Source organism: Hippichthys cyanospilos, chromosome 1 (genome assembly GCF_059441005.1).
Source record: "Hippichthys cyanospilos isolate Australia breed blue-spotted pipefish chromosome 1, RoL_Hcya_1.0, whole genome shotgun sequence".
NCBI lineage: Eukaryota > Metazoa > Chordata > Actinopteri > Syngnathiformes > Syngnathidae > Hippichthys > Hippichthys cyanospilos.
Genome location: NC_142369.1, coordinates 23,650,607 through 23,666,889, shown reverse-complemented (window position 1 = coordinate 23,666,889; position 16,283 = coordinate 23,650,607). Strand labels below are relative to the sequence as shown.

General features: G+C 39.8%; 1 protein-coding gene across 4 annotated transcripts in view; it reads right to left on the bottom strand.

Annotated features, from left to right (window-relative positions):
* Positions 1-749: 749 nt before the first annotated feature.
* The window catches only part of ntrk2a (neurotrophic tyrosine kinase, receptor, type 2a), an 85,943-nt gene continuing 70,409 nt past the window's right edge, over positions 750-16,283 (bottom strand). For all 4 annotated transcript variants that reach the window (XM_088415448.1, XM_088415456.1, XM_088415462.1 and 1 more), the window contains 2 exons: positions 5,751-5,909; positions 750-3,754 (listed from right to left, as the gene is read on the bottom strand). In XM_088415448.1, coding sequence (XP_088271574.1) covers positions 3,569-3,754; positions 5,751-5,909 — 345 coding nt within the window. In that variant the 3' untranslated portion in view covers positions 750-3,568. The remainder of the gene's footprint in view (positions 3,755-5,750; positions 5,910-16,283) is intronic.

Sequence of the window (16,283 nt, the reverse complement as noted above, 5' to 3'; positions counted from 1 at the left end):
GACACAAAATGGCCGAGGCTATGATTGGATGCTTTTTTTGCTCTTTATATAGTAATGTAAAAAATAAAATCCTTTCATGCATGTTGTATTTACAGTGGAACTTGAAGCATGCAGATGGCTGTATATGTGTATGTAACTGTGTGTGTGTGTGTAGCAGGTATTGGGATTTTGATTTTCTTGTTTCTTTTAATGATAAATCATTTTGAGCCAATTTTTATGACATATTTTTTAAATGAATTAAATCCTTCATTGCTAACATTTCTGATAGAATAAATTGTTAAATGTCGAGGAAAATTACTCATTTTACTAGCAATTTTATTTGGAAAAGTAAAGTCACAAATGATTGAATGAGCTTAAAAGGTTAAATAAATATTACATGATCATATTTTCCAACTAATCACTGCCTAGCTCACTCCTGTTCGGTCGCATTCACCTAACATTTTCAATCGCCATAGTCCTCATCAGGGTGACGGGTGAGCTGGAAAAGATCTCGGCTTATGCGAGCTCACCCTGAAATTGTTGCTAGCCAGTCCTATGGGGAAAAAAGACTTGACGATAAATCCTTTGGCCACTCCTGGTGTGTAGTGAATGTGTTGCAAAATGATGGATGCTCACATTCACCAACTCCCCGAGGATGCTTACTATCTGGCGGTGACACCCCACCCTTACTCTGCTGCTCCCCCGTCATACGTTCAACCTTCCCCCCCAACCCCTTGACTCCTTGCACCGATCCCCCACCCCATCTCCTCATCCCTCTCCGTCGTCCTGTACCCCTGTGCCATAAAACAATAAGTCTTGAATGTCTGCGAGGAGGCCCGCGCTAATGGAGCCCATTAGGCCCCGTAATGAAATATACATTACACCATTACAGAGGACTGCAGCGCTCAAATAATAAAACATGCACAATTCAATTTCCTCCTCGGACCGTCGTGAGTGTCTTTCAGCGAGTGTGCATGTGTGTGCGCGCGTGCGCATGTGTGCGCGTGTGTATGTATGTAAAGACGGAGGACAGCGAGAGAAGGTAACACGCACACTCGCGATTTTGAAGCATGTCTGAGTGCTAAGAGGCTTGGCCATTTAATTGGAGTTGACCAGAGGAACCGCACCTGCCACATATCTGACCCCACATCTGCTAGCTTTGAGACAGGGTGGGCACCTTTTTTCTTTCTTTTTTTTAATAAAATATGAAGCTGACACTATTTATTAACTCATTCACTGCCATTGACAAGTAAACATTTTTTCAACAGGAATGCGTGGGAGAGTATATAATTCTACTCCACAGGAAGTGTCCAAGGTGGGAACAACTTCAATGGAGCACAACCAGTAGATGATGAAAATGCCCCATTTTGGATATGAGATCAACACAGTTTGAGTCCAGTGGGAGAAGTGACTGAATGTTATTAGCCTACCTTGTTTTCCCTCTGCTGATTATAAAAGAATGTAAAATGTCATTTGGTAGGTTTATGTTTTTATTAGGGATGCCCAGTTCCTGATCATGTGATCGGTATTCACGTCAATTTCATCTGATTGGACTCAGGGGAAAAAGATCAAGGTTAGGAAAAAAATATTTTATTTATTCCTATGTATATCACGTTAAGGGCTAGAAAAGTACACGAATTTCCAAAAGAAAAAAAAAGTGTAGCACAACATGGCAACATAGCAGGAAACATACAGTCAGTGGGGGAACGTTTAAATGTTTTAGGCTACTTGGTTAAATCACTTTACTCGCCATATAAAAGGTGGTGTGCACTCTTGTCGAATAAAGCAAAACTATTGTAATAAGAAAACGTGGACACTCTTTTTCTCCTGTCCTCAATGTATTGCTGGGGTATGGAATCGGGACTCGGCATTGTCAGAGCCCCGAAAGCCGATGACATTTTCTTAAATGGCAGGCAGTGAATGAGTTAAATTGAAAAAAAAAAATCTATTAAAGACTCCATCTATTGTTGTGCTGACAAAGGGGCTGCAGTAAAATTTCGCTCCTATATATTGCCATGGAGATGCAAAATCCACATGAATGAGAGGGAACTGTGGGACATTGTCAAGTTGGTAAAAGAAAATTACAAAGGGGTGGAAAGTGACTGGAGTGAAGTTCCTCTGACTGTCAAAGTCTTAAATATGGTTAACTAACTTTTTGCTATGCGACTTATCACCTTTACTACTGCGTAGGATTACTGTATACATTAAAAGTTCCTCTGAAGCTTTGCATTAAGAATTGGTTTCCAGCAGCTAATCTGCAACAAAGCCACAAGCGCCGACTCATTTGACCCTAACCGCCATGAACCTCGCGCAGCCGTTGCCACGTCAATCAATTGAACCTTGGCACCAGCAGAACTGAAGCATCTGTTACTTTTCAACATATGTGTGTGTGTATGTGTGTGTGTTGCCTTGGGTGGTCATCATGTTAGTCTACACACAATGTGCATAGCAAGCTGAGCAGTGCAGTCTTGCTTTTAGAAGATCAAGGATTGGGGATTGCCATATTGCCGTCAAGCCATCGACTATACTCCAGTCTAGCCAATCTAAGAAGTAAGAAACAGGAACAAGAGTGAAGGAAATACTACAAGCATAGAATTAGGTTGGAAGGTGACAGAAAATGAATGGAGTGAAGTTCCCTGGGCGAAAAAAATATAGAACATCACTCTGCATGCGCCGCCTCAGTGTTTTTAGCGACTTGGCTGCTATCAGTCCTAAGTAAGTTGTTTAGCTCTGAGTTGCAGGTTTGAATTTTGACATATAACTTCATCCTGGATAGATCTTTCAGTGACATTTCTTCAGGATTTTTTTTTGTTTCATTAGAAAATAAATTATAAGAGTAAATAATGAAACTAAAATAAATAGGACTCAATTGTACAAAAATGTAGACAATATATTAACTGTAAATAATACATCCAAAGAAATAAATAATTTTGCATACTATTTTTGTGCATGTTCTATCCTAATAATTAGTTCTTTCAGCACTCTGTTGGGTGCGCGTTTGGATATTTTGATGAAATATGTAAGGGTCTAGGTGATGGAAAAGTCATACAAATTTAATGCATATAAATCTATGCAATTCAAAATGTTCACTTTTTTACAAAATAATAATATAATGAAATCAATAAATGATGGCTACTTTGCCAATATTCAATCAAGGAAATTTGCCGTAAGAAAATTTGGCCCTTCTCATTTCTTGAGGGCTGACATTGAACAATGAAACGGTGGTGCGTGCATGCATGTGTGTGTATGCGTGTGTTGACGGGGGCTAATCAATGGAGCTGGGGTGGTAACTGTCATTTGGGCTCAATATTGCATGGAGCCATTTGCACACCAAAAAACAGCAACCTTCAAACATATTTACATGGAAAAGCTCCACGAAGCATTCCCTGTTGAAATGAGTCACTCGGTTAAGTCCAGCGGAGCGTTCCAAAAGAAGCTTTGCCATCTCTCTTTTTTTTTTTTTCTTTTTAGGAAAAATGAGAAGGAAAAAGGGGGGTGGGGGTGGTTTATTCTTTTTTTTTTCCTTTTGATTGCCTTTTAAAGTTGTTTTCACATCCTGTACAGTGACTCCTGGCGCTCCCCTCTACGTTCATCCAAGTATGTCCAGATAGACGGGTGAGGCTTTGGCCAGGTTGAGGAGCAAGCCGTGGATCTCCTTGATGTTGAGTCTCATGTGGGGCTCCCGCTGCCAGCAGCCCAGCATAAGGTCGTATACCTCTTTGGGGCAGGTCCTGGGGCGCTGCAGCACCCTGCCCTGGGTGATGCATTCAATCACCTAGGGAGAGGGGGCACACAAAGCCAGGTGAATGCTTGCTGAAGGCGATGGAGCTTCACCTCGCCGCACACGAACGGCATAAAAAAACGTCGGCATCTATGAATTATTAACCCATATGATGAAGTCAGATGCAATTGGAACTGACAAGCACGCAGATCCGGCGTTGATTCTCGGCGCCCGTACAAGAGAGAAAATCTTCAAAGATGCTTTGATATCACACACGACTTTCTGTAGTGCCACTGTCTAATTCAAGAGCTGTGTCGAACAATCCCGCTACTTGCCTCTTGTTACTCTCTGACAGTGTCAATCAAAAACGACATAATTGTCCTTGCAAATTCATCATTTTTCACACCCACCCACAAACACACACACACACACACACACACACATATATATATATATATATATATATATATATATATATATATATATATATATATATATATATATATATATATATATATCAACTGTAAATATATAATTGAGAAGTAAAAAAAAAAAAAAGCAATATAGTCCACATGTTTACCACTATAGCATTTTTCCTTAAACTGCATGAAGTGAATGGAAACTTTCGATAATCATTTCTTTTTGCTCATGAAATACATACATTGTATTGGACAAATAATAATCTTTCCATAGTAACCAGTACCCTAGAAAAGGATTTACAAACATTAGATACCGCCATGCAACCTCATCAATTCCTGCGCTGATCCCTTTCAGGTCGGGAGTTGAAAGGATGGATGTAAAAGGGATGGTGAAGGGCCAAAGGTTAGACGTGGATGTAACCAGAGTGACTTGGAAAATGACTCGAGAGGTCAGAAATGTGTAAGGGCAGGCTGAAGTGCTTAAGATGGCTGCCTTTCCCCGAAATTGGGTTAAGGCCTAAGAAAAGGGAGATTTGTATGCCCTATTAAATATTCAAAAGACTCTCAATGTGAGGTCATAAACTGAGCATGTGAGCATATTGGTTGTCATCTTTGAATGGCCTTTGAAAGTCAAATGGTTACTGCAGGAAAAGCAAGTCAATCCGAAATGCAAACAAGCAATTCTACAAACTCTCCGCTTTTACATTCAATTTTGATGATTGTTTTTTTTTGTGTGAGCAACAAAGTCAAAAAAGGGAAAATCCTGCATTAGCTTATTAAACTTATAAGACTATACATTAATATACATTAAGTACACTGGTCAACGTGTTTTTGGGAGGAGATTGTACAAATGCTGTTGTTAAATTTCCAGTGCATGTACAGGTAATAAGAAAAAAAAAAGAACGTTTATGACTGTATAGTAATAATAATAATAATAATAATAATAATAATAATAATAATAATAATAATAAAAAGATTGTTAAATGCATGAAAAAGAGAGAGAAAAACAAAAACAAACAAAAAAAAATACGTTAAAAAACTTATTTCCCATGAACATATGTACATTAGCGTATGTGCTTTTGCACAAACGTATAAATATGGCAAAATAGTTTGGATGAAAAGTGTAAAAAAAAAAAGTACTTTTATCACAACCAATATGAAAAATTATGTGAGTTCAATTCCAACCAAAAGATTGTACAAAAACACAAATGTTGTTACATTTAGATACATACTTGCCTGTACAGAACAACAACAAATGAGTATAAAATGTGATTCTGCTGCCAAGTTCTAATGACTGTATTTATATGTTTAAAAAATGCTGTTCTGCCATATAACTGAATCACATTAATTATAGGACCAAAGCGTTCGTGTTGCGTAACTGAATAATTTTCAGCAACATGAGCACCGGTAAACATTGCCTAGGTAAATGAAGACCATTTGCGCATTTTTTTCACATCATCAAACCTATCGGGGGTTAGTTAGGGGATACTATTTTCAAAATATCCCCTAAGCCATCAGCTTGTTCAACCTACCATCAAAATATGTCCACTGTGGTCTAATTACAGTTCATTACTCTGGGTCAAAAATTCTGTCCACTATTAGAAGCAGAAAGAAGGTCTCACTCAGTGTACCTCATTATTGGAGAGCTGGTACCAGGGTTGCTTGCCATAGGTGAAGATCTCCCAGAGGACCACCCCCAGGCTCCATACATCACTCTCCGTGGTGAACTTCCTGTACATGATGCTCTCGGGAGGCATCCAGCGGATTGGCAACATGGTGTGACCTCCCACCTAAGGGCGCGCACCCACACACACACGAGAGAGAAAGGGTGGGAAGGGAATGATGAGATGCGGAGGAGATAGTATACAGTTGGAGGGAAGTGGCAAATAAAACTTGCGCACACATCAATTTTGATGTGAGTATATCAACCGTGAGTGCATTTTCAACAAGGCTGCAAACATTTTCCTCCTCCAAAGTGCTTATTGACACTTACAAGTAAGTGGAATATCACGGTCTTTGAAAACCTTGCGCTGGATCAAAATCGCAACCATTTCAGGCTCAGGACGTCAATACATATTCGTCGGCGGTGGCGATATTAGCCAAGGCCTTGGACAGACAGCGGCTCCAGAATGTCACTAGATACTACAACACCAGTCCAAAATCAGCCAAGATATCTTCACAACGGATTAATCGAAATAATACAACCCGACTACTGCAACTGCATTTTATTGCTAGAATCGAGAATACGAGGGGAGCAACGTAAACATCTTTGCTCGCTCATATAAGGAGCGAGAACAATAAAGGCATCTCCACATAGCATGACGTCACAACGCAATTTTCTACCGCTGCTCTCACTTCATAAATGCACTGGTGTAAATAATGAAGAAAATATGTATTTTTAATCCCAATAAAAACAGATTCGCTTTCGGCGAAACTAATAGTACACGTTTCGAAACCATGCTTTACTGTGGGATAGATACGGCTGCCATTTTGAGCAAGTGTGACTGAACAATTATCCTTGTTTTGTCCAAAATGGCTGAGGTGTCATTCAAACTAAACATTTTCAAAAAACGCAATTATTTTGTGGACAATTTTTAAGGAACATTAGTATTATGATCTTCTGCGAATTCACTGAATAATCCCACATTTGCAAGAAAATGTACAGATAATTTTAATACTTTTGCCCCGCGCTTTTAGTGGATAAAAGTATAGATGTTATGTTTAAACTGGACTTTTTTTGAGCAACATGAACATGTTTGCCTGTTTGTTCTGTTGCTCTAATTTTGATGATCATTTACAACTGGATTCTCTGTTTTTTGCATCTCATCAAACTCAAGAACCAATTAAAATTTTCTGCATACCTGGTAGGCTATTTGTATTTGTTGCCAGAAGCATTCTTTAATACAAATATTTCTGCTAAGATGCACAACATTCTAAAACTGACAGTTTTAATGAACCAGGTGTCAACAAAATTCATTACGAACATAAGGTTCGAGTAGATAATTAACAATATAAGTACATTTCAATGACGGAGAAAGTGACCTATGCACGGAACAATTGGCCATTGATATAGTCAGTAATGTTTTTCTTTTGTGTGTGTGCATGAGTCTCGGCAAAACATTTATGTCAAGAGCAGTTTAATTGGGGGCTGCCCCAGGTTAGCTGAGTAAATAATGCAATTATGATTTATTGTCACCGGTGACATCCAAAAGCAGCGTCAGCGAGGCGACAGCAATCAGTATCTAACCATAAACTTTTGCTCTTTTCATGAAACTCTAATCACAAATGAGAACATTTTAGTTCTGTGGGGGCTGCCAGTCGCAGTCCCTTGCAGGCATGTTTTCGTAATGTGGGAGGAAGCCAGAGTGCCTGGAGGTAACCCACGCGGGCAAACGCCACACAGTCAGGCCGGGCAAGCTGGAATTCAACCTCTGAACTGTGAGGCAGACCAGCCTGCCGCCGCGTTGCCCTTTTATTTTGATTCTTATGATACCGTGCCGCCCATGTCCAAGATTCCGGTTAAAACTACTATTATGCGAGTCATTCTAGCTGCCGCTATTGCTCTCAGTCGGGAATAGGAAGTTGGCTGCGATGCATGTTTCTCTCTTAGTCCATTTGGTTTCATCCATCTATGCCCATCCATTTTCCATTGCACTTGTCCTCATTGGGGTCACTGGCGAAGTGGAGCATATCCCAACTGACAAGATAAGAGATTCAAACACAGAACATCGGCACGTTAAGCCAGATATTCCAACACTATTACCCCACTTTGTCAACTGTAGCGAGCCCATGCGAGCTAGCCTGAAATTGTACGGAAACATGATGCCTATTTGTCAAGTTGAGCGAATGAATAGTGACGTGACGTTCATGAACAAATCGAGGCTTTTGAACGGCTCTTCATTGTCAGTCATGACATCTCACTTCAGCTGAGAATGACTTCTGCAGAGCGTGACATCTTAGCATATTAGTGCCTAACAATTGAAGTGGGTTTTTTAGCGCTGGAGTAAGCACTAAAACAGTCACACGGGGACTGGAGTGGAAAGCGAAGGAAGGGAGGGGCAGAGATGCTGTGTTGAAATGAGTGACCGCGGACTAGGTTTGATAGATATGATAGCTTTTGTCCAAACCTTTCAGATGCAGAGTCCACATGTTTGCTAGACAGTGTGCAAAGTGTTTGGCAAAATTCCCAGCAAGTACTTATACTTACAATATTTTAGAGGAAGACGCTATTAATGCCCCATCTCTCAAACACCTAAAGTATAACATTTCTGAATCATTTCTGAACACATCTTGCTTCAGCAAAAAAGCATCATCAAGGCGTATATCTTGCATATTTTGGCATCGAAAGGACTCCAATTCCTTGTGGTTTCGAGCATGCGTAGAACACAAATGAATGACCCAAGAGATAATCCAGATGTGTTTACGTGACTACGTATTTGGGCTAGAAAATTATTCAGGTTTAAAATACATGACCCTATGTATTGTGGGCATTTCTATGGCCTTTAAAAAACACGAGAATTATTGACTGCATGTAAACACCCTGATAGTTAGTATTAGGCCTGTCACTATCAACTATTTCTAGAATCAGTTATTCTATTGATTAATTGAATAATAGAGTATTAGAGTATATTAATGTCCTTGATATTACCAGTAATTGTTATGTATAGAGTGAAAAAAAAAACAACAACAGCTAAATAAGAATTAAGCAGTATCACATGTGAAGGTTTGATGTTGGACTCACCAAGCATTTTGAATTGGATTCAGTTACTAAAAGTGAAGTCAAATGTTTGAAGGCATCTTATTATGATCAAACACAAAAGATATGAAGGACAAGAGAATAGGATGAATAACACAAAATATTGGGGCACAGTACAAGCCACAATTAAAATTCCGTATAGTCTTTTTTTTTTTTTGAAGCTGATGGAAACAAATGATAAAAAACTAGCGTGATTTTAAACATTTTACAACAGTTTAATTTGTAGCCCAACTTAACATATCATCAAAATTTGTGGCCTTGAAATTTTGAGTTCACTCAACTCTTTTTTTAACAGTGTGGCATTAAGAGGAAGGAACCGTCGTCACGAGTTTTATTAGAAATGGAGCAATATTTTACAATCTCTGTGGCGCGCATTTCAATGCATAATTTAGCCTATCCACACGGACAGTATGAAACAGTTAATTTATTTTAGCGTATGTTATAAGAAGATGCAGCTCGAGTCTTTCTTCTTCTTCAACCTACAGAAAAGCGAATTAAAATTGGTCTGGTACCGGGCGTCTCCTCTATTGCTCTCGGCGAATATGAATCTCGCCGACGAGCCTCGCTCCGTCGCGCCCCGCCGATAGGACAGTCCATTTTCTGAGGTTTATGTCCGTTATTAATGGCCTGCGCCGCACTTGGCCTGTTTCTGTGCTAGTCAGCGGCTTATTTAATAGCGTCATAAAATGTGAACCGTCACATAGATAGCCATCAGGTTCTGCCTCCATCTCTAGAGCGCTAAGTCTTCACAAGCAAATCTTTTTTCTTCTCTTGTCAAGTTGGCTTCTTCTTGTGTTGTTTTTTTTCTCTTAATGTTGAGATTTCTTATTCTGCTTCTCAGCTTGTTGGCGTACTCGTGCAGTCAGTCTGCTGCTAACCACATTCTGGCCTGGAAGTCAATGTGAATGTAATATGCGGTATATTTCCTTATCTTGGAAACCAGCTGAATATATTGTTCTACGTTTTACAATTGAGTACAAACACGCAGCATTTATTCCCTTGCTCTTGCTCTCCAACATCATTTATTCACTTAGGTTCTCAACCTGGTCATACCCATTAGATGTTTTGTTTTATTCATCAAGGCTGATCATTTTCCCTGACGGTCTGAAATATTAATAGCTCAAGTGCTGGGCCACCTTGTTTTAATGTCTGCTACGCCTGCGCTTGGTTTTGATGTTTGTTTGTATGTTACCAGCATCACAAAAATTGACTGAACTGATTTCCAGTCAACTTCAAGAAGGGGTGGGGCACCTATCAGAGTGGGAACCATTATACAGTACTTTGGTACTGATCCAGTTCTTTTTTTTTTTTTTAATGCATCATACATTATGGGGAAAAAAAAACAAAACAACAACAGCAATGTACTGGAAGATAGTATTGTGAACAACAGACAAATCTTCTGAGGCGTGTGTATTTTTTTTTCTTTGCTCACCAGAAGGAAAATTAGGAAATGGCAAACACGTGTGCCAGTTTGAAACAGCACAGTGTGTTAGCGGTTAGCACGCCTGCCTCACTATTCTGTGGTTCAAGGTTTGAATCTGGGCTCAAGTTCTGCCGCCGCTTGCGTAGGATACCCCAGATTCCTCCCGCATCTCAAAGCACGCATGTTGAAATTGTCCATAGGTATAAATGTCAATGTTTATTTATGAACGCCCAGCAAAGGAATAACATTGCACATTCGCCGTGGAAGATTAAACATGACTATTTTCAATTGAATACATATTTTAAGCAGATCATTTTGATGAAATAATGACTGCTAAACAAAACACACAGCCTAGGCTTCTTCTGACAGTAAACCAACCATCTGCAAAGTGATTGTTTGCACTTCCTCTACTCTTTTATACTAAAATAAGAAAACTCTAATTACAAATTAATCAACCACAGCAATGTTGTTTACTGTGTTTGTAGTATTTTCAAGACCTTAGAACAGAGGATTTAGGGATTAAGTGTCATTTTGACGGATAATAAAGACTTAATTAAGCCCTAATTATAGAAAATCTAATCGGGATCAGCAGACACATTGTATTTGACGATGTGTGTGTTTGTGCGTGCATGTGCGCGCGCGCACGCTTTTAAGGGCCATCTTCAAGAGTTATAAATCGGAAACTCTTAGGGTGTTAAAGTACATTCTGCAGTAGGAGGTGCAACGATACTTAAATTTGATGAGTTTTCGCTATAGAACATTTGGTATGGTACAGAGGTTTATCGAGTTCGCATGAGGCATTCTTTAAGGGGCAGGAAGAGGAACTGGCTGCCTCTTTCCCAATACAGGCCTCAAGTCCTGGCGAACAGATACTGTGTCGTTGCTAGCAATTTGCTTCGAGAACCGATTCATGAATATCAGTCAGCACAAAAACAAACCAGTGCAGTGGGACTGTAACCTCACTTCACATTTAAATAGCCTCTCCTGGCATCTCCGGGTGGAGTCAATGCAATAAGAAATGCCGTTGGTGTTTTTACAGTATAATCATTCAGCCGCTTCAAATTGGTGCTCTTGTCTGCATGTTGTTATTATCCTAACAAGAAGACACACTATGGATGTTGCACTTGCAGTTAAATGGGAGCAAATATTTATTTTTCATTTTATTACCCAGCCCATCGGATTCGGTTTAATTGCGAAGCTTTCATTTACTGAAGAATTTACTGAGGGCTGTTTTTATGTATACACACCGAGAAAAGAAAAACAATTTTGTGTTTTGCGCTTTTTCCTTACTGCAGACATTCCCGACAACTGAGCCGAAACACATTAGTGTGATGCGAGGAAATTGTACAGCTTCTCTTAATAGGTCTACAAATGACTGTTTACTACAAATAATGTATCTTTGTTCATTTCTCTCTGCTAGGGAAAGACGGTGTAGTGACAGCAAAAGCAATCAAACGCTCTTCCATCTGATTGCATCTGATTTCATTTAAGTTGTCATTTATACAAGTCATGGCTTCTTGCAAGTATATCTGCTTTGCGTTTGATCATACAGATCCAGTGTACATTAAGGACAATAATTGTGAGTGAATTGAGATACGCTTATTATGATTTATTATCGTTATTTCAGTGTGTTTGTGATATTTGTTAGCTGGTGATGATTGATGTCATACAACCATATATACAAATGGATTACGTGATGCAATGTTCATCAATTTTGAATCATTTTTGAATCATTTTGAAAATGATGCTCTTACTGTCGGCTGCTAGGATGTGAGCTGATTGAATAACAACAACAACAACAACAATAATAATAACAATGCATATAATAATAATAATAATAATAATAATAATAATAATAATAATAATAATAATAATAATAATAATAATAATAATAATAATAATAACTTTCAGACTTGATTTATATGTACTCATAGATTTTTTTTAGGAATGTTTTGGTATTTTCATTTCGATAATAAAATAATATTAGTGAAAAGTTTTCAAAACCAATGGGTTCCCACTTTAAAAAACTTAACTGTTACATGTAGCTGTCAATGTGCGCAGCCATTAAGTTTTCCATTTCTGACATTCCTGTCCCTCATGTCCTCTCCCTCCCTCCCTCTCCTGGCCTTCCCGTCTGTCTCACCCAGCCTCATGAATATGCATTGTGAATATGATGGCCATGGCATAGTTAAAGTAAAAAGGGAGGGGTCAAAAACATCAGCAGTCAAGATTTTTTTCACTCAGAGGTGACCACCGGGATAGAAATTGGCGTATCTATGGCAACTAAGCCAGTAAAAAAAAAAAAAAAAAAAAAACAGCCGGTGGAATGATGCGGGTGGGGCTTGTGTGATAAACTCCACCCACCCCTTGATACACAGGAAACTTAATTGACCTAGGTGTTGCCATGGAAACAAGAAATAGTGAATTTTGAACGTGCGTGTCTAAATGTGGGTTTCTTTTTCCTCATGAGGAGGAAATAAGTTGCTCTCCAGATGAACTCAAATCATATATCGTGATTACGCTTTACTGGAGTACTCGTTGAAAGAAAAAAATCTTCCATCACAGTCGAAGCGAGTAAATCTCCAAATTAAAAACCACCCACACACAATTACCATACAGTAGATAAACACAATTAGTTAACGATAATGGTTGTAATAGTTTTAAAATGTTTACTTGTTTACACATGTTTATGTATTAGCCTGGTGGTAAGTGTCAAGTGTCATTTTTTTCAAAGGGTGTTTTTCTTTGCGTTAGCTTCTTCATTTACATGCTGTTTGTTTGTCTGTAAAAGAACACAAATTAAATTTGAAAAAAGGTCTATCTCCATTTATTACCAGAATGAGGCAATACAAGCAATGGAGAAATGTTATTTCACGGCTCATTATTACGCATGATGCCGAAATGAAGTTTTACAACACAGGACCTTTGAACCCAAAAGCCCCCTCTACCACTGAGGGACAAATGTTGTGAGTGGGCAAAGCTAGTAAATGGGCTTGCATGTCAGAGTTTCGTCAGAGTTTGTTCAAGGTCGTAAACCAAACATTCACCAATAAGTCAAAATTTTACCTTGCGACAAGAGCAGTACAGACAAACGCCTGGTGACCTTGAACGATCCCCAAAAGATCAAAAGCGCGGATACCTTGGCCGACGCTCGCTACTGTCCGCCGCTCGGTGGAATAGGGGCTCAACTTTCCTCCTTGAACATTTTTCCTCACCACTTGCCTGTCACATCCGCACCCACTTGCTCCATTCGGGAAAGGATGCTAAGCCTAATCCATTTGATTGGCAGTCGTGTTATGTGGGAGCGGTTACGATGCATGTGAGTTGCCCGTAGTTTGTTAAATCCCTAAAAGGTTGTGCTGGTTAATAGCAGACAGCTCCAAATTACCCACAAGTTGCCTGAGTCAGAACAAATCCACAATTGACCGCCCAACAGTTGAGGGAATTTAAGCAAGCCTGTCATTCTGCAAATCCCTCAGACATTATCTTCTCAGGGGTCAGTGCATGTTGACGCCTATCCCAGCATTCATCCAGCACAAGGCAGGGTAAACCAAAAACTGGATGCCCCCAAAATTGTGAGCGTAAAAACCCCTATGCCTGTCAAAATTGTGTTGTTTAGAAGCAGCATGACTCAGCAGAAGACTGCTCATCTCCCAACTGGAAGGTTGTGGGCTAGAAAACTGACCTTGGCGACAATGTTTCTACATTGAGTAAGATGCTGAACCCCCACTTGCCTCAGTGAGTGGTTACCCGAACAACTGTGATTTCAATATCAGTCGACAGCAAGTAGCAAAATGGCCGCCTCCTGAAATAGAATCCAAATGGGTGGATTTTCCTACTGCATTCTCATTCCACAAATGCATCTTCATCAGAATACTGTGTTTAGACTGGTGGGGCCACATACAGTAGAACGTACTGTCTACAGTAAATGTAAAGAATATACAGTATTTGACTGGTAAAATAAGAGTAAGTTATCAAAGGTTGTGCTGTTGCAAGCGGTGGTCTGTACCGAAAGGCATCTGGGTCCGGACCTGCTCGACACTATATGCCTGTGGCACATGACAAGGGCCTAGCTGAAAAAAAGAATGTTTACTTGCCCACGAATAAAGCCGAAAATTCAGGCATCCAAAGCCTCTGGCAGCTTTTTTGTATAAGCGGATGCGATGACGTTAAAACGGCCTCGTCAGTCCTACGCCTTTGCTTCTATTTCCTCCCAAATACACACACACACTTAGGTAGAGGGCTGGTTCCTTTATGAGTCATCTTGACTTCTGTCTGACGTCAGAGCATGACTGAACATGCTTACCCACCCACACACATGCACACACACGCACACACCTACACACACACACACACATTGCATAGCTGACTCCTGGTTGCCAAAACGCGATGAAATCCTAGCACCACTTCATGCGTCCCCTTCGTTTGTGTCATTGGTGACATGTTTTTTGCTCTGCGGCGGCCGTGTGACCATGTTGTATATTGGCCCGGTCTGATTCTTATCCTTCCATCACTCACTGATTTCTCAGCTGGTGTACATTTATTTGTTTCTTGTTTTCATCCCCTCTGGCATCCAACACTTTGCCCTCCTTCGCTCTGGATTGCCGGCGACTGGCCACAACCTCCCCTCCTCACACACACATGAACCACCCTCCTCCGCCATCTCCAGCGCTGCTCCAAGCATACTAAACACAAGTTCCCTGATTACTTTTCTTCCTGAGAAAACGTTGGATACAACTCAGCGGCTCACCGGCGCTGCCTTTGTGCGTTGCCATGACGACAGCCTCAGCACACTTAGCTCTATTGAAGAGAAGAGGGGATGTGAGGGGAGTCGTGGAACACGGGGGAGTGGGGGGTGGAGATTTGCAGGGAACGGTAGTTTGCTGTCACAGTGTGCAAAAGAAAGCCAGAGGGGAATCGGCGTATTTGCACATCACCTTTCATTCCGCGTGATACTGAGACAGCACCATTAATTGGGACAACATGACCATTTAGAAGAGAATTTTCCGCAGTCTGGCTGTGTAAATGGATTCCAATCTTCTCTTGTTCATGACACATTACATCAAAAATGAAAATGTCTGTGCTTGATTTGCAAATTTAAGGTGTAAATGACTTTTATTGAGTAAAACCTGTCATTATTACTTCTCCTGAGACATATTGGGTATGTGCTGTATATACTGTCGTGAGGATAATACAGTACATTTGTTTGTTCTTCCCCTGGCATTGGAGTTAGCTTGGCCATGGCCTTTATCAGATTGAAGGCCAGCATGTTGAGCACATTGGAAACAGCTTTCAATGTGATGCGCTGCAATTTTCCACGTTTGCAAACTCCAAACACAATCATCAATGTGGATTCGACCCCACATATTATGGTTTGGCATTTGCGAACACTTGTTTCTAATTGTTATAGAGCAAAATATTCGCCTTTATTCATGAAGCATCTCACCCTTTTGAATTTTGTATAATGAGGAAAAAGTAAAATATCTATCGAAAAAAATATATTTTATTTTTGTTTTGTGTACTATGTACAACATGTACTATGATAATATTTATATGACAGTTACTATCTATGGAAGCGTGGAGTGAACATTTGTCATTGGCAAACACATTCAAAAGTATTTGCAAATATGTTCAAACATATTTAGATATTAACATTACCTAAAAATGAGTTTGAACAAGTTTACGATCCGTTAAGACACTTTTAGGCTAAATGCTAAAATTAAACCTAAACTGAGTCTAAAACTATAACCAAAGAGGAGATTTATCGATGTTGTGGAATAGGACATGAAGGCAGTTGGTGTGAAAGGGAGACAGTCTTGGATGGAGGCAATTGATTCGCTGTGGCGACCCTTGAAGGGAAAATTCAATAGGAGAAGAAGAAGAAGAAACAACGTCAAACTAAAATAAATCTATTCTTCTGAGGTGCGAACCTTGGAAATTGTTAGCAAAATAGTGTCTCCTGTCAGAATTCATTCAAGGTTGCAA